This window comes from Salmo salar, chromosome 19, assembly GCF_965601325.2.
Source record: "Salmo salar chromosome 19, fSalSal1, whole genome shotgun sequence".
In the NCBI taxonomy this organism is placed as follows: Eukaryota; Metazoa; Chordata; class Actinopteri; order Salmoniformes; family Salmonidae; genus Salmo; species Salmo salar.
Genome location: NC_138309.1, coordinates 42,332,390 through 42,354,218, shown reverse-complemented (window position 1 = coordinate 42,354,218; position 21,829 = coordinate 42,332,390). Strand labels below are relative to the sequence as shown.

Below are 21,829 nucleotides of genomic sequence, written 5' to 3'. Positions count from 1 at the left end.
AACAGGCTATGCTATACAGTTAGCATCATCTAAAATCGATAATAACATTGTAAATACCCCCTTACCTTTGATTATCTCCATCAGAAGGCAGGATCCCAGGTCCGGAAGGCATTCCAGGTCCGGAACAAATGTGGTTTCTTTTGACAAAGTTCATAATTTATGTCCAAATAACACCAAGTACTTAGCGTTCATTATGCTCCCACAAAACGTGGTTGGGGGGCTGGTAAAATCACGCCGAAAAGCTAAAAAAAACCTAGTAAATAATCTATTTATGTTCGTTCAAACATGTCAAATGTTGTTTAGCATTAATCTTTTGGTCCATTTTTAACGTTAAACATCAGTAATATTTTCACACAACCTATCCTATGTCTAGATAAAAAATGATGACAAACTCACGTTTCTCAGATTTATGCGCAGGCGCAAAAAAATGAAGTGATGACATGTCAACTTCCTTGGATTCTAATTTGCTCTCTGTTTATCATAGACGCTTCAAACAACTTTATAAAGATCGTTGACATCTAGTGGAAGCCGTAGGTGTTGCGAAATGAATCCTTTCTCACTATGGTATCTATAAAACAATGACACTAAATAGTACAGTCACAAAATTCAAATTTTTTTGGATCTATTTTTCACAGGTTTTTGCCTGCAATATGAGTTTTGTTATACTTACAGACACCATTCAAACTGTTTTAGAAAATTCAGAGTGTTTTCTATCCGAATGTGTTAATAATATGCATATCCTAGCTTCTGAGTTGGTGTAGGAGGCAGTTAAAAATGGGCACATATTTTTTTCAAAATGTCTCAATACTGCCCCCGAGCCCCAACAGGATATCTCCCTCACTAGCTTTAAGCACCAGCTGTCAGAGCAGCTCACAGATCACTGCACCTGTACATAGCCCATCTGTAAACAGCCCATCTATCAACCTACCTCATCCCCATACTGTATTTATTTATTTATCATGCTCCTTTGCACCCATCTCTACTTGCACATTCATCTTCTGCACATCTACCATTCCAGTGTTGAATTGCTATATTGTAATTACTTTGCCACCATGGCCTATTTATTGCCTTAACTTACCTAATTTACACTTACTGTATATAGTCTTTTTGTTTTCTTTTGTTCTACTATATTATTGACTGTATGTTTTCTTTATTCCATGTGTAACTATGTGTTGTTGTATGTGTCGAATTGCTATGCTTTATCTTGGCCAAGTCACAGTTGCAAATGAGAACTTGTTCTCAACTAGCCTACCTGGTTAAATAAAGGTGAAATAAAGAATGTACAAAATGTCATAGATAGATGACATAGATCTCAGTGAGGTCCCAAAAGTATTTTGACAATGACCCATTGTTTGTTGTTTTGGCTCTGTACTCCAGCTTTTTGGAATTGAACTTATACACTGACTAAAAGGTTAAAGTGCAGACTGTCAGCTTTATTTGAGGATATTTTCATCCATATCGGGTGTACCGTTTAGAAATTAAAGCACTTTTGATATTTGTGTCTCATCATTATTCACAATTCATTCAGGACTAGCCGTAATCATGGTAGAATCCAGATTAATGTAGAAGTGTTTAGAAACATCTTCTATTCTTATTTACGATAAAAGTGACTCCAAAATGACACAATACATTATTTACCATTAATATCAATTGGGCACAAAATAGTCTGAAACACAACCAAAACAAACAGCAAATGCCTCCAACAACTTTTGTAGAGTCACAAGCTTGATGTAATCATTGGATGCTAGGAATATGGGACCAGATACTAAACATTTTACTACTTTAATACGCGTAAGTACATTTGTCCAAATACTTTTGGTCCTCTTAAATGGGGGGACTATATACAAAAAGTGCTGTAATTTCTAAACAGTTCACCCGATATGGATGAAAATATCCTCAAATTAAAGCTGACAGTCTGCACTTTAACCTCATAGTCATTATATCATTTCCAATCCAAAATGCTGGAGCGCAGAGCCAAAACAACAACAAACTTGTCACTGTCCCAATACTTGTTGGACCTCACTGTATGTCACTGAATATATTGCATGCCATTTCTTTCTAATGGTCTGCCTGCCTATCTGCCTATCTGCCTATTTGCCTATCTGCCTGTCTGCCTATCTGCCTGTCTGCCTATCTGCCTGTCTGCCTGTCTGCCTGTCTGCCTGTCTGCCTGTCTGTCCATCTCTCTCTCTCTTCTCTCCCGTCCCTCTTTCTGTTTTTCTCTCTCTCTCTCTCTATCTCTCTCTTTCTGTCCCTCTTTCTGTTTTTCTCTCTCTCGCTGTCTATCTCTCTCTTCCTGTCCCTCTTTCTGTTTTTCTCTCTCTCGCTGTCTATCTCTCTCTTTCTGTCCCTCTTTCTGTTTTTCTCTCTCTCGCTGTCTATCTCTCTCTTTCTGTCCCTCTTTCTGTTTTTCTCTCTCTCGCTGTCTATCTCTCTCTTTCTGTCCCTCTTTCTGTTTTTCTCTCTCTCGCTGTCTATCTCTCTCTTTCTGTCCCTCTTTCTGTTTTTCTCTCTCTCGCTGTCTATCTCTCTCTTTCTGTCCCTCTTTCTGTTTTTCTCTCTCTCGCTGTCTATCTCTCTCTTTCTGTCCCTCTTTCTGTTTTTCTTTCTCTCGCTGTCTATCTCTCTCTCTCAGGCTGAATGGATGCTATGAGTCTCTGTCAGGTGGCTCCACCATTGAAGGTTTTGAGGACTTCACAGGAGGGATAGCAGAGATATACCAGTTGGACAAAGCTCCTCCTCACCTCTTCAAGATCATGGAGAAGGCTCTGGGGCTGGGCTCTCTACTGGGCTGTTCCATTGATGTAGGTTGAATTTAGATATTTACATTGGTTGATTGTTTGATTGATTGATTTAGATACGAACATCACAATTGTTTATTTTCAGATCACCAATTCCTATGAGACAGAGGCAGTGACAGCTCTTAAACTGGTGAAGGGACATGCATACTCTGTCACTGGTGCTGAAGAGGTAAAGTACCTACATATCATAGTGTCCGCACTGTACTAGCACCATTTACCCCAGGTTCATCTGTCTTTCTGATGGGCACTAACCTCAGGTTCTTAAGTCTTTCTGATGGGTACTAACCCCAGGTTCATCTGTCTTTCTGATGGGCACTAACCTCAGGTTCATCTGTCATTCTGATGGCCTCTAAACCCAGGTTCTTATGTCTTTCTGATCGGCACTAACCCCAGGTTCACCTGTCTTTCTGATGGGCACTAACCCCAGGTTCACCTGTCTTTCTGATGGGCACTAACCCCAGGTTCACCTGTCTTTCTGATGGGCACTAACCCCAGGTTCACCTGTCTTTCTGATGGGCACTAACCCCAGGTTCACCTGTCTTTCTGATGGGCACTAACCCCAGGTTCATCTGATTTCTGATGGGCATTAACCTCAGGTTCATCTGTCTTTCTGATGGGCACTTCTACCTTTTCTGTCTTCCCTTGACTGTCCTACCCTTTCAGTAAAACCACAAAAATATGGGGGAAAAACACAGTACTGAGAGTGTTAATAAGACCACAGGCGTAAGTGAGTCCTGTCGTCAATCCAGGTCCATCTCCATGGAGACCCGGTCCAGCTGATTCGCATCAGGAACCCCTGGGGACAGGTGGAGTGGACTGGGCCCTGGAGTGATGGGTGAGGGAATGATGGTGACTTCCAAACAGCACTCTGAAATAGACTACTGACAAACTCTACAGCCTGGTCGTAGATCTGTTTGTGCTGTCTTGTCAACTTCTATGCTCATTGTCACCAAAGGAGTTGTCAAGACAGCACAAACAGGTCTGGGACCAGGCTATGATATGCCCACTGTGTCCACACGGTAGACCTACACCAAACAATATTGAGAGTGGAAAACTGCCCTCCGAAGCAAAAAGGCAGTAACTGCTAAATTGGTCCAAAATGAGTTAATGTCATTTTTTGCTACATTAAATACATGCTTAATCATGTGGACAAGTATCCTGCCTCTATTGTATTGTGTTTTGGAGATCATGGAGGTTATGTTAGCAGTAACTGCATAAAGTTACTGTGAAACCAAAGTAAATAAAATACATTTTTCTCAGTTCCACGCTATGAGCAGCTCCTGCCTTTTTGCTTGGTAGGGTAGAATAGCTCTCTGCATACAGCATAGACTATGATCACCTGTACAAAAAAAACACTATTTACACTGACTGGTGTATCCCTTTTATCAGTTCCAGTGAATGGAAATATGTCCGTCCCGACGAGAAACTGAAGCTGGATCATGTTGCTGAGGATGGGGAGTTCTGGTAAGTCGGTCACTGCCCTTTGGGGATGTCACTGTGTCATTAAGAGTTTTCCTTCTCATAAGTGATGACACATTTATGAAGCTTAATAACAGGTTAAAAAAGACGTTTGGCATGAAGGCGTTATGAGTTGGGGGTTTCAAAAAAGTCTTAGCAGATATGTATTTATTTTTTATCTGTGACCCCCTGGTCTGTCTTTGTGCCAATATATTTATTTAATTTGTATACAAGGGTCTGACACCCTGTTCTACCTACGGCCAACTTATGGGCAAGTTGCACAATAGCATTATGTATTCAGTACATATCATTAAGTCCAGTTGATGTCTACAGATGTATAATAGAGCATTTGTTCTGTTCTGTTCTATTAACTCTCCTGTGTTCCCTCCCAGTTATGTTCTATTAACTCCTCTATGTTCCCTCCCAGTTCTGTTCTGTAATTTTAATTCTTCTGTGTTCCCTCCCAGTTCTGTTCTGTAATTTTAATTCTTCTGTGTGGGGTTCCCTCCAAGTCCTGTCAATTCTACTGAGATATTTGAAGAAAAATAAGTAGCAGGATCCCTTCAGAATTGTTCTCATCTATTTGTATCTCTCTGGCAGACAAACACGCACCCTTTAAAAGCCTTTGAGTAAAAAAGAGAACAAATCCTTGGTTCTCTATAGAACTTTCAGATCTTTTTATGATGAGAAATCAGGCCTGGGCCAAGAATAGAAATACTTACTCTTTAGCTGATTGACAGCTTTTCAGGCAATTGAGAAGTACATGTTCATCCTCAATCAACAAAACAAAATCTAGCTACTTTCTATGTTCTATCTCAGACTCTGCTGAGGATCCGTCTAAATTTTGTGCAACATTTAATGCACTGAAGCGTAGAAAGTCCTCTCCTTCCCTGCATAAGAAAGTTGTGTCAGACTCTGGCATGATTACTGAGAAATGTAAGATAAGTGATGCTCTTGATCAGCGTTTGATCTCGGAAAGCTTTTTATTTAAATGAAATGGTGGTTTAATAAATCGAGTGCCTGCCCCTCTCCTAGACTCTTATAGTTGTTTCGATGGAAGTTCAACTTCTAGTAAATCTTTGTTTTCATTTCAACAACGTTCTACTTGTTATGTTCTAAAAGAATACACTGAGGCTGATTTGCTTGATCCTTTCTTGCTGCAGCTTTCTGCTCCTGTGATTGCAGAATCTTTAACACAAATGTTTTACATTACAATGGTTTCTGGAACCATCATCAGAGTCTGGAAGGCAGCCCATACACTCCTCCTTCACAAAGGTGGTGACCCCTGTGACCTAAATAATTGTGTAAATACTAAACTTAGATCCTTTTTTAACTTAAATGTATACTAAGTAGTGCACTACTTTAGACCAGGGTCTATAGGGTAGTAGTGCACTACTTTAGACCAGGGACTGTAGGGTAGTAGTGCACTACTTTAGACCAGGGTCTATAAGGTAGTAGTGTACTACTTTAGACCTAAATCTACACCAGTCAGGTTTCAGAGTAGGTCATAGCACCATTTCTGTTACTTCTTTGGTTTTAAATTATGTTTGTAATTGATTGGATAAGAGGAAGCACTGTGGGCCACTTTTTATTGACCTGTCTAAAGCCTTCGCACTGTGGACCACTCAATACTTATTCAGAGGCTTTTATAAATTGGTCAGGCTGTGGGTAGCTGGTGTAAAAAATGATTTAAAGGACAGAACACACTGTATATTTCCTAATGGTGTTCAATTATGTTTTTATGCTTTAATCAACCTTTATTGCTCTGCAGAAAGCATTTGTTGAACTGAAATTGGTAATGTTATTTTCCAAAATCTCGTAAAAAAAATGTATCTGATGATTTATGCATACGTAGTTTGGATGGTGCCCTCGTTGATCGTGTCCCCGCTTAACAATATCTGGGTATCAGGATTGATGAAAAGCAATCTTTCAATAAGCCTGTTAATGAGTTGGATAACAAATTAAGAATTAAAAATAACAGAAAACAAATCATTCAGTCAACATACGGTTACTGACTATGGGGATATCGTCTATATGACGATGGTGATGATATGTCTATATGACTATTGCGATATGTCTCCATGAATGCAGCTGCCACTTTATTGAAGCCATTGGATGCAGTTTATCATAGCGCATTGCGCTTTATTACAGGTGATAGGTTCAGTACAAAACACTGTATTTTGTATCAGAAAGTAGGCTGGCCCTCTTTGAAGTTGCATAGATCGATGCATTGCGCTCTTTTCGTGTATAAAGAGCCTCTTGCATTAACTTCCACCATACCTTACCTCATTGTTAACCTTCAGAGGTATAAGTTACCAGACCAGGACACAGGGATGGCTAACCCTGGAGATCCATTCAATCACCACCCAGTTACCAGACCAGGACTCAGGGATGGCTAACCCTGGAGATCCCTTCAATCACCACCCAGTTACCAGACCAGGACTCAGGGATGGCTAACCCTGGAGATCCCTTCAATCACCACCCAGTTACCAGACCAGGACTCAGGGATGGCTAACCCTGGAGATCCCTTCAATCACCACCCAGTTACCAGACCAGGACTCAGGGATGGCTAACCCTGGAGATCCCTTCAATCACCACCCAGTTACCAGACCTGGACTCGGGGATGGCTAACCCTGGAGATCCATTCAATCACCACCCAGTTAGATGAATCTGCTTTTAGTTGTTTTGCGCATCTCCTGTGGAATGATCTCCAAAACTCCTTGAAGTTGCTGGAGTTGGTATTTGTTTCATATGACTGTGTTTTGCTTTTCATGTATTGTGTAATTGGTGTGTATAGAGATAGGCTAGGTATTGTCTAATTGATGTGTAGATGATATGTATAGTGTAATTGATGTGTATAGTGTAATTGATGTGTATATAGATAGTGAATTGATGTGTATATAGATAGGCAGATAGCTATATATAGTGTAATTGATGTGTATATAGATAGGCTATATATAGTGTAATTGATGCGTATATAGATATGTTCATGCAGGGCTCCTCTGCAAAAGAGACCCGGGGTCTCAGCTTGACTTCCTGCTTAAATGTACATTTACATTTTAGTCATTTAGCAGACGCTTCTATCCAGAGAGACTTACAGAAGTGAGTGAATACATTTTCCGCATTGGTCTCCCGTAGGAATTGAACCCACAACCCTGGTGCTGCAAGTGCCACGCTCTACCAACTGAGCCACATAAAACATTTAAACATTCAAGACAACCACAGGTGCTGTTTCAGAGGAATACTACTACTGACGTAGGATCTTAATTTGAGCCAGCCTGCTAACAGCAGGAAAATAATCCTACGGCAACAGGAAATGTGAATTATAATAACAATGGTGTAGGGCTTGATATATTTTTAGTTAGGGCAAATCAACTTTGACATTTTAAAGCGGAAATTACAAACTCTAGAAGCCTTTTTAAACCTAGAAAATACTACACGTTTGCATTTCCTGCCTGATCAACAGGATGATCAAATTAAGATACAGCATCTGTAGAAAAACAAAAGGAAAAATTATAACCACAATTGGTTGCTAAGTGGCATTAAAATCAGGCACTTGTGTGGGTTTGAAAGTTAAAAAGCCTCTATTGTGTGAACTAAATCATTATGGAAATACACCAACGCGTATCGGCTTACGCCTTGCTGAAGTGTTTCCACTAGAATCTCCAGGATTTTCCACTCAGACATTGTGAGGCAGTTCTTAGCTTGGCATCCCCAATTATTTCACTGTTGTTTTGAAGTGAAACCATGGTCTGTACAGTGTTAAGTCTAGTTCATCCAGGCTATGTTCTGTCTCTCTGTCTCCAGGATGTCCTATTCAGACTTTACGCGTCAGTTCTCCAAGCTGGAGATCTGTAACCTGACTCCGGACACACTGACCAGTGATGAGGTGGGCCACTGGAACCACTACCAGTACAAAGGCATGTGGAGGACAGGGTCTACCGCTGGAGGCTGCAGGAACCATCCAGGTACATCCAACAAGTCTGAATAGTTTAAAGGAGAAGTTGTTGACCGTCTGTAGATGTACAGTACAGTAAAAGCCATGTTATAAAAGCATCTGGAGACTTTTGTTTTGCGATTTTGCTTGACTTGACTTCCTCATGCTCGTTCTGCATTATGGGGGCTCGAAATAAACACAAACAAAATCTCCAAAAACACCCAAATATACTGGAACAAAAATATAAACGCAGCATGCAACAATTTAATCGATTTAACTGAGTTACATTTCATATAAGGAAATCAGTCATTTAAAATTAATTCATTAGGCCCTAATCTATGGATGACATGACTGGGAGTACAGATACGAATCTGTTGGTCACAGATACCTAGAAACTAGTCAGTATCTGGTGAACCACCATTTTGCCTCATGCAGCGTGATACATCTCCTTTGCATAGAGTTGCTCATGCTGTTGATTGTCACCTGTGGAATGTTCTCCCACTCTTCTTCAATGGCGGTGTGAAGTTGCTGGATATTGGTGGGAGAATAGCACAGCTGGTCCGGGGAAACCGGTTGAATCATACAAAATGACTGATTTCCTTATACGATCTGTAACTCAATAAAATCTATTAAATTGTTGCATTCTGCGTTTATATTTTTGTTCCAGTATATTTGAGTGTTTTTGGAGATTTTGTTCATGTTTATTTCAAGCCCCCATACTACAGAATGAGTATGAAAGAGTCTTTCACTGGTTGGGTTAAATTCCGATGTATCCTAGATGCCATTTCCTCTCGTTTTGCCCTTGAGCAAGGCACTTAACCCCTAAACTGCTTCAGGGGCACTGATTTCCCTCTGTGTGGTTTCCTTCCAGCCACGTTCTGCTCCAACCCCCAGTTTCTGGTGTGTCTGGAGGATGTAGACGATGACCCTCTGGATGGTGAGGATGGCTGCACTTTCCTGGTGGGCCTGATGCAGAAAGATGGACGGCGCAACCGCCAGATGGGAGAAGACCTCAGTGCCATCGGGTTCGCCATTTATGCGGTATGTATTACACCAATATTTATTAATTAGGCCCCTCGCTCCAAATGAAGCATAGATCATCAATCAACTATTCTGCTCCATCATACTCTGTTCTGTTAATATCAAATCAAATCCAATCAAATCAAATTGTATTTGTCACATGCGCCCGAATACAACAAGTGTCGACCTTACAGTAGGGCGGCAGGTAGCCTAGTGGTTAGAGTGTTGGACTAGTAACCGAAAGGTTGCAAGATCAAATCCCCGAGCTGACAAGGTAAAAATCTGTCGTTCTGCCCCTGAACAAGGCAGTTAACCCATTGTTCCTAGGCTGTGGGTTAAGAATTTGTTCATAACTGACTTGCCTAGTTATATAAAGGTAAAATAAAAAAAACGTGAAATGCAAGCCCTTAACCCCTTAAGGGGTTTTAAGAAAAATAACTGTAAAGTAAAAAATGGAAAATAAAAGGTACAAGTAATTAAAGAGCAGCAGTAAAATAACAGTAGCGAGACTATATACAGGGGGTACCGGTATGGAGGCTATATACAGGGGGTACCGGTACTGAGTCAATGTGGAGGCTATATACAGGGTGTTACGGTACAGAGTCTATGTGGAGGCTATATACAGGGTGTTACGGTACAGAGTCTATGTGGAGGCTATATACAGGAGGTACTGGTACAGAGTCAATGTGGAGGCTATATACAGGAGGTACCAGTACAGAGTCAATGTGCGGGGACACAGATTAGTCGAGGTAATTGAGGTAATATGTACATGTAGGTAATATAATGTCAATATAATTCAACAGGATTCATCTATGATGATTTACAACTCTTGTTCCTGCTTTTCTCTTACAGGTTCCTAATGAGGTTTGTGTTCATCAATCAATTCAAGCAAATAAATGAATCCAATTCAGTCTGTAATGAGGCTGCCTGCTCTGTGCATTATACGATATCCTACAATATCTTATTTCTGTATCACTCGTGGTTGGTAAACCATGGTTGATTTCTCTGTCTATCTCTTTATCTGAATTGTCTATCAGTTTTCTATTGATATATTTTCACATGAATTGCCCCCATGATGAATGTTTGTCTGAGGACACAGGTAGCGATCTCTCTCCCCTTCCCTCCACTTCCTCAGTATAAGGGTCAATCTAACATCCACCTGGGACCAGACGTGCTGCTGAGACAAAAACACGTGGCCATGAGCAGCACCTTCATTAACACCAGAGAGGTAGGTCGGTCGCTTGTAAAGTGGGTTACAATTTTAATTACACCTTCAAGAGAAAATGTTTTGAGTTGAAGGAGCTTGCTTCCGAAACACGTCAAGAATAAATATCATAGAACGGAACTAGGCTGTTATCCTGAAACCTTACTTCATCATTGAAGGGAACAAGGATGTTATCCTAAAACCTTACTTCATCATTGAAGGGAACTAGGATGTTATCCTAAAACCTTAATCTACAATTTAACTTTAATTCAAGTTTGATTTGTTTTTCTGTAGGTGTGTGACCGTTTCTGCCTTCCCCCCGGTGCGTATGTTATCATCCCCTCTACCTTCCAGCCTCACAAGAACGGCAGCTTCATCCTCAGAGTGTTCTCGGAGAAACATGCTGCCACCAGGTACGTCCGTGCACCTCTAACCACACACTATGGTCCTGTCTAGAAACAACTCCCCGTCCTTAACCTCCTAGACACTATGGTCCTGTCTAGAAACAACTCTTAGTCCTTAACCTCCTAGACACTATGGCCTGTCTAGAAACAACTCCTAGTCCTTAACCCCTACACACGATGGTCCTGTCTAGAAACAACTCTTAGTCCTTAATACGGTACTGTCTGGAAACAACTCTTAGTCCTTAATATGGTCCTGTCTAGAAACAACTCATAGTTCTTGACCTCCTAGACACTATGGTCCTGTCTAGAAACAACTCTTAGTCCTTAACCTCCTCCACACTATGGTCCTGTCTAGAAAAAACTCTTAGTCCTTAATATGGTCCTGTCTAGAAACAACTCCTAGACCTTGACCTCCTAGACACTATGGTCCTGTCTAGAAACAACTCTTAGTCCTTAACCCCTACACACTATGATCCTGTCTAGAAACAACTCCTAGTCCTTCACCTCCTACAGACTATGGTCCTGTCTAGAAACAACTCCTAGACCTTGACCTCCTAGACACTATGGTCCTGTCTAGAAACAACTCTTAGTCCTTAACCCCTACACAGTATGATCCTGTCTAGAAACAACTCCTAGTCCTTAACCACCCAGACACTATGGTCCTGTCTAGAAACAACTCTTAGTCCTTAATATGATCCTGTCTAGAAACAACTCTTAGACCTTAATATGGTCCTCTCTAGAAACAACTATTAGTCCTTAATATGATCCTGTCTAGAAACAACTCTTAGTCCTTAACCTCATAGTCACTATGGTCCTGTCTAGAAACAACTCTTAGTCCTTAATATGACACTGTCAAGAAACAACTCCTAATCCTTAACCTCCTAGACACTATGATCCTGTCTAGAAACAACTCTTAGTCCTTAATATGATCCTGTCTAGAAACAACTCTTAGTCCTTAATATGGTCCTGTCTAGAAACAACTCTTAGTCGTTAATATGATCCTGTCTAGAAACAACTCCTAGTCTTTAACCTCCTAGACACTATGATCATGTCTAGAAACAACTCTTAGTCCTTAATATGATCCTGTCTAGAAACAACTCCTAGTCCTTAGCCTCCTAGACACTATGATCCTGTCTAGAAACAACTCATAGTCTTTAATATGATCCTGTCTAGAAACAACTCTTAGTCCTTAATATGGTCCTGTCTAGAAACAACTCTTAGTCCTTAATATGATCCTGTCTAGAAACAACTCCTAGTCTTTAACCTCCTAGACACTATGATCCTGTCTAGAAACAACTCTTAGTCCTTCATATGGTCCTGTCTAGAAACAACTGTTAGTCCTTAATATGATCCTGTCTAGAAACAACTGCTAGTCTTTAACCTCCTAGACACTATGATCCTGTCTAGAAACAACTCTTAGTCCTTAATATGATCCTGTCTAGAAACAACTCCTAGTCCTTAACCTCCTAGACACTATGATCCTTTCTAGAAACAACTCTTAGTCCTTAACCTCCTAGACACTGTGATCATGTCTGGAAACAACTCTTAGTCCTTAATATGATCCTGTCTAGAAACAACTCCTAGTCCTTAGCCTCCTAGACACTATGATCCTGTCTAGAAACAACTCATAGTCTTTAATATGATCCTGTCTAGAAACAACTCTTAGTCCTTAATATGGTCCTGTCTATAAACAACTCTTAGTCCTTAATATGATCCTGTCTAGAAACAACTCCTAGTCTTTAACCTCCTAGACACTATGATCCTGTCTAGAAACAACTCTTATTCCTTAATATGATCCTGTCTAGAAACAACTCTTAGTCCTTAACCCCTACACACTATGGTCCTGTCTAGAAACAACTCCTAGTCCTTAACCCCTACACACTATGGACCTGTCTAGAAACAACTCTTAGTCCTTAATACGGTACTGTCTAGAAACAACTCCTAGTCCTTAACCCCTAACCCCTACACACTATGGTCCTGTCTAGAAACAACTCCTAGTCCTTAACCTCCTAGACACTATGATCTTGTCTAGAAACAGCTCCTAGGCCTTAACCCCTACACACTTCTGAAAGGATGAGGTAACCAATATAGCTAGATGTTCACCTACGGAAGGCCAATGAAATGCCTAGGGAAAGGAAGTAGCTAGGAATTGGCAATGAAGTACCTAGGGGAAGGGGCTAAGGGGTTGTTCCATGAGGTGCCTAGGGGAATGGGATAAGGGGTTATTTAATGAAGTGCCTAGGAGGAGGGGCTAAGGGGAAGGGGCTACAGGTTGTTTCTGGCCAGGGCCAATATGTGGAGGATGTTGGTCATTACAATTTTTAACAGCTTGCAATGGATTCTGATAGCACTGTTCATCTACAAGCTGATACCGCCACCTAGTGGATAAAAAGTGCAACTGAAACTATCTGTTTCTCTACTAGCTGATACCGCCACCTAGTGGATACAAAGTGTAACTAAAACGATCTGTTTCTCTACTAGCTGATACCGCCACCTAGTGGATACAGAGTGTAACTAAAACAATCTGTTTCTTTACTAGCTGATACCCCCACCTAGTGGATACAGAGTGTAACTAAAACAATCTGTTTCTCTACTAGCTGATACCGCCACCTAGTGGATACAGAGTGTAGCTAAAACTATCTGTTTCTCTACTAGCTGATACCCCCACCTAGTGGATACAGAGTGTAACTAAAACAATCTGTTTCTCTACTAGCTGATACCCCCACCTAGTGGATACAGAGTGTAACTAAAACGATCTGTTTCTTTACTAGCTGATACCCCCACCTAGTGGATACAGAGTGTAACTAAAACGATCTGTTTCTTTACTAGCTGATACCGCCGCCTAGTGGATAAAGTGTGTAACTAAAACTAAATGTGTCATTCCAGTGAAATGGGATCGGTGGCTGCTAAAGTGGTGAAGGAGGTAAGCTGTTGACCTACTCCTTAGTTGTTCCCTTATTTATTCCAAAGTCTATTGTTAATCTATTCAGAACGACTGTTTTCCTGCCTGTCTTTTTGAGATAATATATGCAAAATATGTTCATTGATCAACATCTATTCTCCAGATTAAAGTGGCAGAGAAAGATGTGGATCCCAATTTCAAGCAAATGTTCAAGCAGATCGCCGGCAATGTAAGTTCCCTCTGGTTTTACATACAATCATGACCTGAGCTGACCACTTTACATACAATCATGACCTGAGCTGACCACTTTACATACAATCATGACCTGAGCTGACCACTTTACATACAATCATGACCTGAGCTGACCACTTTACATACAATCATGACCTGAGCTGACCACTTTACATACAATCATGACCTGAGCTGACCACTTTACATACAATCATGACCTGAGCTGACCACTTTACATACAATAATGACCTGAGCTGACCACTTTACATACAATCATGACCTGAGCTGACCACTTTACATACAATCATGACCTGAGCTGACCACTTTACATACAATAATGACCTGAGCTGACAACTTTACATACAATAATGACCTGAGCTGACCACTTTACATACAATAATGACCTGAGCTGACCACTTTACATACAATCATGACCTGAGCTGACTGATTTACATACAATAATGACCTGAGCTGACTGCTTTACATACAATAATGAACTGAATTGACTGCTTTACATACAATAATGAACTGAGTTGACTGATTTGTGTGACAAAATGTCTATGTTCTATTTCCTGAACAGGACGGAGAGGTGACTGTCTTCCAACTTGTTGAAATTCTGAACAAAGTTTTCGCTAAAAGTAAAGACATTTTAAATAACATTCTAAAATAATTATACAAGTATGTAACGAGCCTTAGAATGAATGTTATTCAACTTAATTATATTATCCTAATTGTTTCCAGGGGCCGATATCAAGACAGAAGGTTTTAGTCTTGAAACTGGACGTCACATTGTCAGTCTTCTAGATGTATCCTTTACAGTTACAAAAGCTATTTCCTTTATATCTTGATTTGACACCTTCACAAATATCTGTACTGCTCCATGCAGTTTTCTAACCTGGTCCCAGATCTGTTTGTACTGTTTTGCCAACTCCTATGGTCATTGGGGTCAATAAGACTAGCCTGGTCCTAGATCTGTTCGTGCTGTTTTGCCAACTCCTATGGTCATTGGGTTCAATAAGACTACTGAAGCAATACAAACATTGGCACAGACACGCACGCATACGCACATATATGCACACACACACACACACACACACACACACACACACACGGACACACACACACACACACACACACACACACACACACACACACACACACACACACACACACACACACACACACACACACACACACACACACACACACACACACACACACACACACACACACACACACACAATAACATATGCACTATACGTACACATGGATTTAGTAATGTAGATATGTGGTAGTGGTGGAGTAGGGGCCTGAGGGCACACAGTGTGTTGTGAAATCTGTGAATGTATTGTAATTTTTTTTAAATTGTATAAACTGGCTTAATTTTGCTGGACCCCAGGAAGAGTAGCTGCTGCTTTGGCAAATACAAATATAAATACAAAATAAAGTAACCTTTCGAGAGCTCCCGAGTGGCGCAGCGGTCTAATGCACTGCACCTCAGTGCTAGAGGTGTAACTACAGACCCTGGTTTGATTCCAGGCTGTATCACAACTGGCCATGATTGGGAGTCCCATAGGGCGGTGCACAATTGGCCCAGCATTGTTAGGGTTTGGCTGGGGTAGGCTGTCATTGTAAATAATTGCCTAGTTAAATAAAGGTTCAATTTAAAAAATGCTCCCGTTTCTGCTGTCTTGCCAACTCCTATGGTATAGACAGCAGAAACAGATCTGGGACCAGACTAAACATTTTCTACATTTTGTACAAGAGGGAGTAAATTGTTCATATGATGCCTGATGTATATTTGAACCAATCAATATATACATGAGTCATACCACACATAGTGACATCTGTTTGAGAACTTCCTGTACCTTTAGGTTACAAACCTTGACATCTGTCTGTCTCCAGAAAAATGGAAATTCCAAGTTGGGACTGGTTGAATTCCACATGCTTTGGATGAAGATCCAGAAATACTTGGTATGAATGCTGAAGGTGTTTTTTTGTGTACAGGTCTCACTAGATTATGTATGATTGAGTTTACTAAAATATTCTGTGATGAGTCTACTACCTACCCTTGGGTGAATCCTAATTTCCATTGACATCAGTGCATGACTAAGGGAAAATGTGACTAAATAGAAGTTCATATTTAGGATTTCCCCCCAGTATGTATTAACTGTGTAATATATGTTTCTCTGTTCTGATTCGACATCATGCTGTGGTTGGTATCTTAAGGAAATTTTCAAGAGTTACGACTCAGACCGCTCTGGAACTATGAGTTCACATGAGATGAGAGGTGCTCTGACAGAAGCAGGTAACATACACGTTTTTGGGGGGATCGGTGGCTGCGGGGGTTGTGGGGGGTGTGGGGGCTGTGGGGGTTTCGGGGTTGTGGGGGCTGCAGGAGCTGTGAGTCCTACACCACTGCCCTCATGTGCAACTGATCATTATTTTCTTAAATCTTTCCAGGAACCCCCTGTAGATAGGTCAGGAACCCCCTGTAGATGGGCCAGGAACCCCCTGTAGATAGGTCAGGTACCCCCTGTAGATGGGCCAGGTACCCCCTGTAGATAGGTCAGGTACCCCCCTGTAGATAGGTCAGGAACCCCCTGTAGATGGGCCAGGTACCCCCTGTAGATGGGCCAGGTACCCCCTGTAGATGGGCCAGGAACCCCCTGTAGATAGGTCAGGTACCCCCAGTAGACGGGCCAGGGACCCCCTGTAGATAGGTCAGGTACCCCCTGTAGACGGGTCAGGTACCCCCTGTAGATAGGCCAGGTACCCCCTGTAGATGGGCCAGGTACCCCCTGTAGATGGGCCAGGTACCCCCTGTAGATGGGCCAGGAACCCCCTGTAGATAGGCCAGGAACCCCCTGTAGATAGGTCAGGTACCCCCTGTAGACGGGTCAGGTACCCCCTGTAGACGGGTCAGGTACCCCCTGTAGATAGGCCAGGTACCCCCTGTAGATAGGCCAGGAACCCACTGTAGATAGGTCAATAACCCCTGTCGACGGGCCAGGTACCCCCTGTAGATAGGCCAGGAACCCCCTGTAGATAGGTCAGGTACTCCCTGTAGACGGGCCAGGATCCCCCTGTAGATAGACCAGGAACCCCCTGTAGATGGGCCAGGTACTCCCCTGTAGATAGGTCATTATAGGTTGAGAACCAATGCTCTAGATGGTTACTGGGATGGTTACTGTATGTGGAATGTTATGTCCATATTAATATAATCTATTCATTGTATTTCTATGATTGTGTCATTTTCCTCAGGCTTCCACATCAACAGTGCAGTGCTACAGGTCATAGTGAATCGTTATGCCAGCGCCCACTTTGCCATCGACTTTCACTGTTTCGTGGACTGTCTCATCAGAGTTGAAATGCTCTTCAGTAAGTCAATTCAATAATAACGCAACTCTTCCATCAACATTGGGATGCAAATAGAGAATATAAGATTATGAATTTATTATCCCCGTATGGAAATTTTGGTTGCAAAAGTTTGGCATCCTGGAACATCCTGCAAAAGTTTGGCATCCTGGAACATCCTACAAATGTTTGATATCCTGGAACATCCTGCAAATGTTTGGTATCCTGGAACATCCTGCAAATGTTTGGCATCCTGGAACATCCTGAAAATGTTTAGCATCCTGGAACATCCTGAAAATGTTTAGCATCCTGGAACATCCTCCAAAAGTTTTGGCATCCTGGAAAATCCTGAAAATGTTTGGCATCCTGGAACATCCTTCAAATGTTTTGCATCCTTGAACATCCTGCAAATGTTTGGTATCCTGGAACATCCTGCAAATGTTTGGTATCCTGGAACATCCTGCAAAAGTTTGGCATTCTGGAACATCCTGCAAATGTTTGGTATCCTGGAACATCATACAAATGTTTGGCATCCTGGAACATCCTACAAACGTTTGATATCCTGGAACATCCTGCACATTTTTGGCATCCTGGAACATCCTGCAAATGTTTGGTATCCTGGAACATCCTGCAAATGTTTGGCATCCTGGAACATCCTGCAAATGTTTAGCATCCTGGAACATCCTCCAAGAGTTTTGGCATCCTGGAACATCCTGCAAATGTTTGGTATGCTGGAACATCCTGCAAAGGTTTGGCATCCTGGAACATCCTACAAATGTTTGGTATCCTGGAACATCCTACAAATGTTTGGCATCCTGGAACGTCCTACAAATGTTTGGTATCCTGGGACATCCTGCAAACATTTGGCATCCTGGAACATCCTCCAAACCATATAGATGATATAGATCTTTGAACAGTATGTCTCAGCAGCTCAATAATTTGAATTTGACTGATTAGTGAATTGGTTTGATAATTGATCAATTCATTGAATATTGCATTGGATTAATAACCTCTTTCTGTTTTGAATCCCAACCAGAGATGTTTAAAACTCTGGATACCAACGCCTCTGGGAAGATTGAGCTGGATGTGTCCCAAGTATGTAGTTCTGTTTGTCTATTTCATTATGTAGTACTGTGGTTTCATTAACTCAATATGTTGGTCACCATTGTTCATAGAATGAGGAATTGGCGTGCTAAACTTGAACGTTTACAGTAACAGATAGGATTTGGGTGCTGGGTTCAAAACGCATATACTGGAAAAAAGGAACAACCTGTACTCACTGCCATATTGTTAAAGGAACAACCTGTACTCACTGCCATATTGTTAAAGGAACAACCTGTACTCACTGCCATATTGTTAAAGGAACAACCTGTACTCACTGCCATATTGTTAAAGGAACAACCTGTACTCACTGCCATATTGTTAAAGGAACAACCTGTACTCACTGCCATATTGTTAAAGGAACAACCTGTACTCACTGCCATATTGTTAAAGGAACAACCTGTACTCACTGCCATATTGTTAAAGGAACAACCTGTACTCACTGCCATATTGTTAAAGGAACAACCTGTACTCACTGCCATATTGTTAAAGGAACAACCTGTACTCACTGCCATATTGTTAAAGGAACAACCTGTACTCACTGCCATATTGTTAAAGGAACAACCTGTACTCACTGCCATATTGTTAAAGGAACAACCTGTACTCACTGCCATATTGTTAAAGGAACAACCTGTAAGGTTTGAATGTCTTCTGAAGAACCAGACGTCAAAGAAGAGATGTGTTTTAGCAACAGTCTTCGTCAGCGTTTTCTCTACTGTTCACCCAGCTTGTGGAGTATGTTGTACAGTGTGTCTGTTTGTTTGTTTGTCTGTCTGACTGGATTTGTTTTCTTTTTCCAGTGGCTGTGCCTGGCAATCAACTAGACTCCCCAACGCCAGGATGGAATCAACTAGACTCCCCAACGCCAGGAGGGAATCAACTAGACTCCCCAACGCCAGTAGTGAATCAACTAGACTCCCCAACGCCAGGATGGAATCAACTAGACTCCCCAACGCCAGGATGGAATCAACTAGACTCCCCAACGCCAGGAGGGAATCAACTAGACTCCCCAACGCCAGGATGGAATCAACTAGACTCCCCAACGCCAGGATGGAATCAACTAGACTCCCCAACGCCAGTAGTGAATCAACTAGACTCCCCAACGCCAGTAGTGAATCAACTAGACTCTCCCAGTAGTGACCGTGACAGCTGAATGCTATAAAATAGATCATGGTTTTGAGATTAAAGATTTCGTTTTATAATTACATTTCAAGTAGTAACATTTCAAGTTCTAGTTTTGCACTATTTGAATATGGTTACTCATAAATACTTGCTCATTCTGTATGGGACTTTAATGAACTATTAAAAAAATGTGATCGCTGTACGGGTGTTTGTTTTTCTATTTAAAAAGGACTGATTATCTGTTCCCACACTAGAAAACTGATCATCCACACAAAATAAGGTGCACAATTCTTGGTAACAATTTATAACCATTTATAAGGGCATTTACAAACAGTTAGCTCACCATTTATAAATGATTACTACCACATTTGTAAATGTTACAAAGGTAGTTATGCACACATTTATAGAAAATGTTCCATATATTTCCTTAAACATCCTGTGCTTATTATTTTATCATTGATAGGTAATTGTATTTTACCATTGATTGGTCATTGTATTTTACCATTGATAGGTCATTGTATTTTACCATTGATAGGTCATTGTATTTTACCATTGATAGGTCATTGTATTTTACCATTGATAGGTCATAGTATGACCTTAAGAGGCATCAGGCTGAACCTTACATGTACCTATGCTAGCTAGGGGTGGAAACATCTCTTCCCTCAACCCCTCCCATCTATTCAGGGTTGGAGAGTAACTGATTAGATTTAATTTGATTGCAAAAATGTAAAAAAAAAATGTAGTCAGTTACATTACCAGCAAAAAATATTGTAATCGGATTACAGACACTTTAGAAAAACGGGATGATTACCTATTGGATTATTTTGAAATTCAGAAAGGATGTTCCCGGGAAAAAATACAGTACGAAACCTTTCTGTTTTCTCAATGACATTCAAATCAGCATAAAAAAAAGGTACAAGTTAAAGTTTGTTCTGCCCAGGGGCATCACCAGAGTTTCATAACATTAGGGGCTCAGCCCTGCTCTGTACATTCCTGTCCAAACTGTAGGCCTATATTTACCTACTCATCTGTTCCTTCTCTACCTGTCCTGTAATGTCTCTATATTTACCTGTTCCTACTCTACCTGTTCTGTAATGTCTCTATATTTACCTGATTCCTACTCTACCTGTCCTGTAATGTCTCTATATTTACCTGTTCCTTCTCTACCTGTCCTGTAATGTCTCTATATTTACCTGTTCCTTCTCTACCTGTCCTGTAATGTCTCTATATTTACCTGTTCCTTCTTTACCTGTCCTGTAAAGTCTCTATATTTACCTGTTCCTTCTCTACCTGTCCTGTAATGTCTCTATATTTACCTGTTCCTTCTCTACCTGTCCTGTAATGTCTCTATATTAACCTGTTCATTCTCTACCTGTCCTGTAATGTCTCTATATTTACCTGTTCCTTCTCTACCTGTCCTGTAATGTCTCTATATTTACCTGTTCCTTCTCTACCTGTCCTGTAATGTCTCTATATTTACCTGTTCCTTCTCTACCTGTCCTGTAATGTCTCTATATTTACCTGTTCCTTCTCTACCTGTCCTGTAAAGTCTCTATATTTACCTGTTCCTTCTCTACCTGTCCTGTAATGTCTCTATATTAACCTGTTCCTTCTCTACCTGTCCTGTAATGTCTCTATATTTACCTGTTCCTTCTCTACCTGTCCTGTAAAGTCTCTATATTTACCTGTTCCTTCTCTACCTGTCCTGTAATGTCTCTATATTTACCTGTTCTTTCTCTACCTGTTCTGTTATGTCTCTAAATTCACCTGTTCCTTCTTTACCTGTCCTGAGGATGAGAAAAACATCACAAACATACCTTTAATGTCTCTCTTGTCTCTTGTCTGAGAAAGAATCAAAGTTAATTGATATTAGATTTGCTTCAGTGCAACATTAATCTCTTGAGGACAGGTTCTGCATAAACAACGAGAATCTGTCAAGGCTCACGTAGAACTATATGATTACGAGCAGCAGTAGTTCCTGGATTTGGGTTTTTGTCATTGATTATTTGGACAAATCAGGATTGGGCGAAGGCGGTGCTTATTGTACTCTGTATTTGTAGTTATTATGGATCCCCATTAGCTCCTGCCAAGGACGCAGCTACTCTTCCTGGGGTTTATTATGGATCCCCATTAGTTCCTGCCAAGGCAGCAGCTACTCTTCCTGGGGTTTATTATGGATCCCTATTAGTTCCTGCCAAGGCAGCAGCTACTCTTCCTGGGGTTTATTATGGATCCCCATTAGTTCCTGCCAAGGCAGCAGATACTCTTCCTGGGGTTTATTATGTATCCCCA

At 41.1% G+C, this 21,829-nt stretch overlaps 1 protein-coding gene across 1 annotated transcript in view; it reads left to right on the top strand.

Annotated features, from left to right (window-relative positions):
- Positions 1-19,737, top strand: part of LOC106578801 (calpain-2 catalytic subunit) — a 34,805-nt gene extending 15,068 nt beyond the window's left edge. Inside the window, exons 6-22 of the mRNA XM_045702295.2 lie at positions 2,636-2,804; positions 2,887-2,970; positions 3,551-3,636; positions 4,191-4,265; positions 8,067-8,227; positions 9,068-9,237; positions 10,352-10,444; positions 10,715-10,833; positions 13,711-13,747; positions 13,890-13,955; positions 14,538-14,595; positions 14,699-14,763; positions 15,863-15,931; positions 16,187-16,265; positions 17,222-17,338; positions 18,351-18,409; positions 19,216-19,737. Coding sequence (XP_045558251.1) covers positions 2,636-2,804; positions 2,887-2,970; positions 3,551-3,636; positions 4,191-4,265; positions 8,067-8,227; positions 9,068-9,237; positions 10,352-10,444; positions 10,715-10,833; positions 13,711-13,747; positions 13,890-13,955; positions 14,538-14,595; positions 14,699-14,763; positions 15,863-15,931; positions 16,187-16,265; positions 17,222-17,338; positions 18,351-18,409; positions 19,216-19,239 — 1,531 coding nt within the window. The 3' untranslated portion in view covers positions 19,240-19,737. The remainder of the gene's footprint in view (positions 1-2,635; positions 2,805-2,886; positions 2,971-3,550; positions 3,637-4,190; positions 4,266-8,066; positions 8,228-9,067; positions 9,238-10,351; positions 10,445-10,714; positions 10,834-13,710; positions 13,748-13,889; positions 13,956-14,537; positions 14,596-14,698; positions 14,764-15,862; positions 15,932-16,186; positions 16,266-17,221; positions 17,339-18,350; positions 18,410-19,215) is intronic.
- The last annotated feature ends 2,092 nt before the right edge of the window (positions 19,738-21,829 follow it).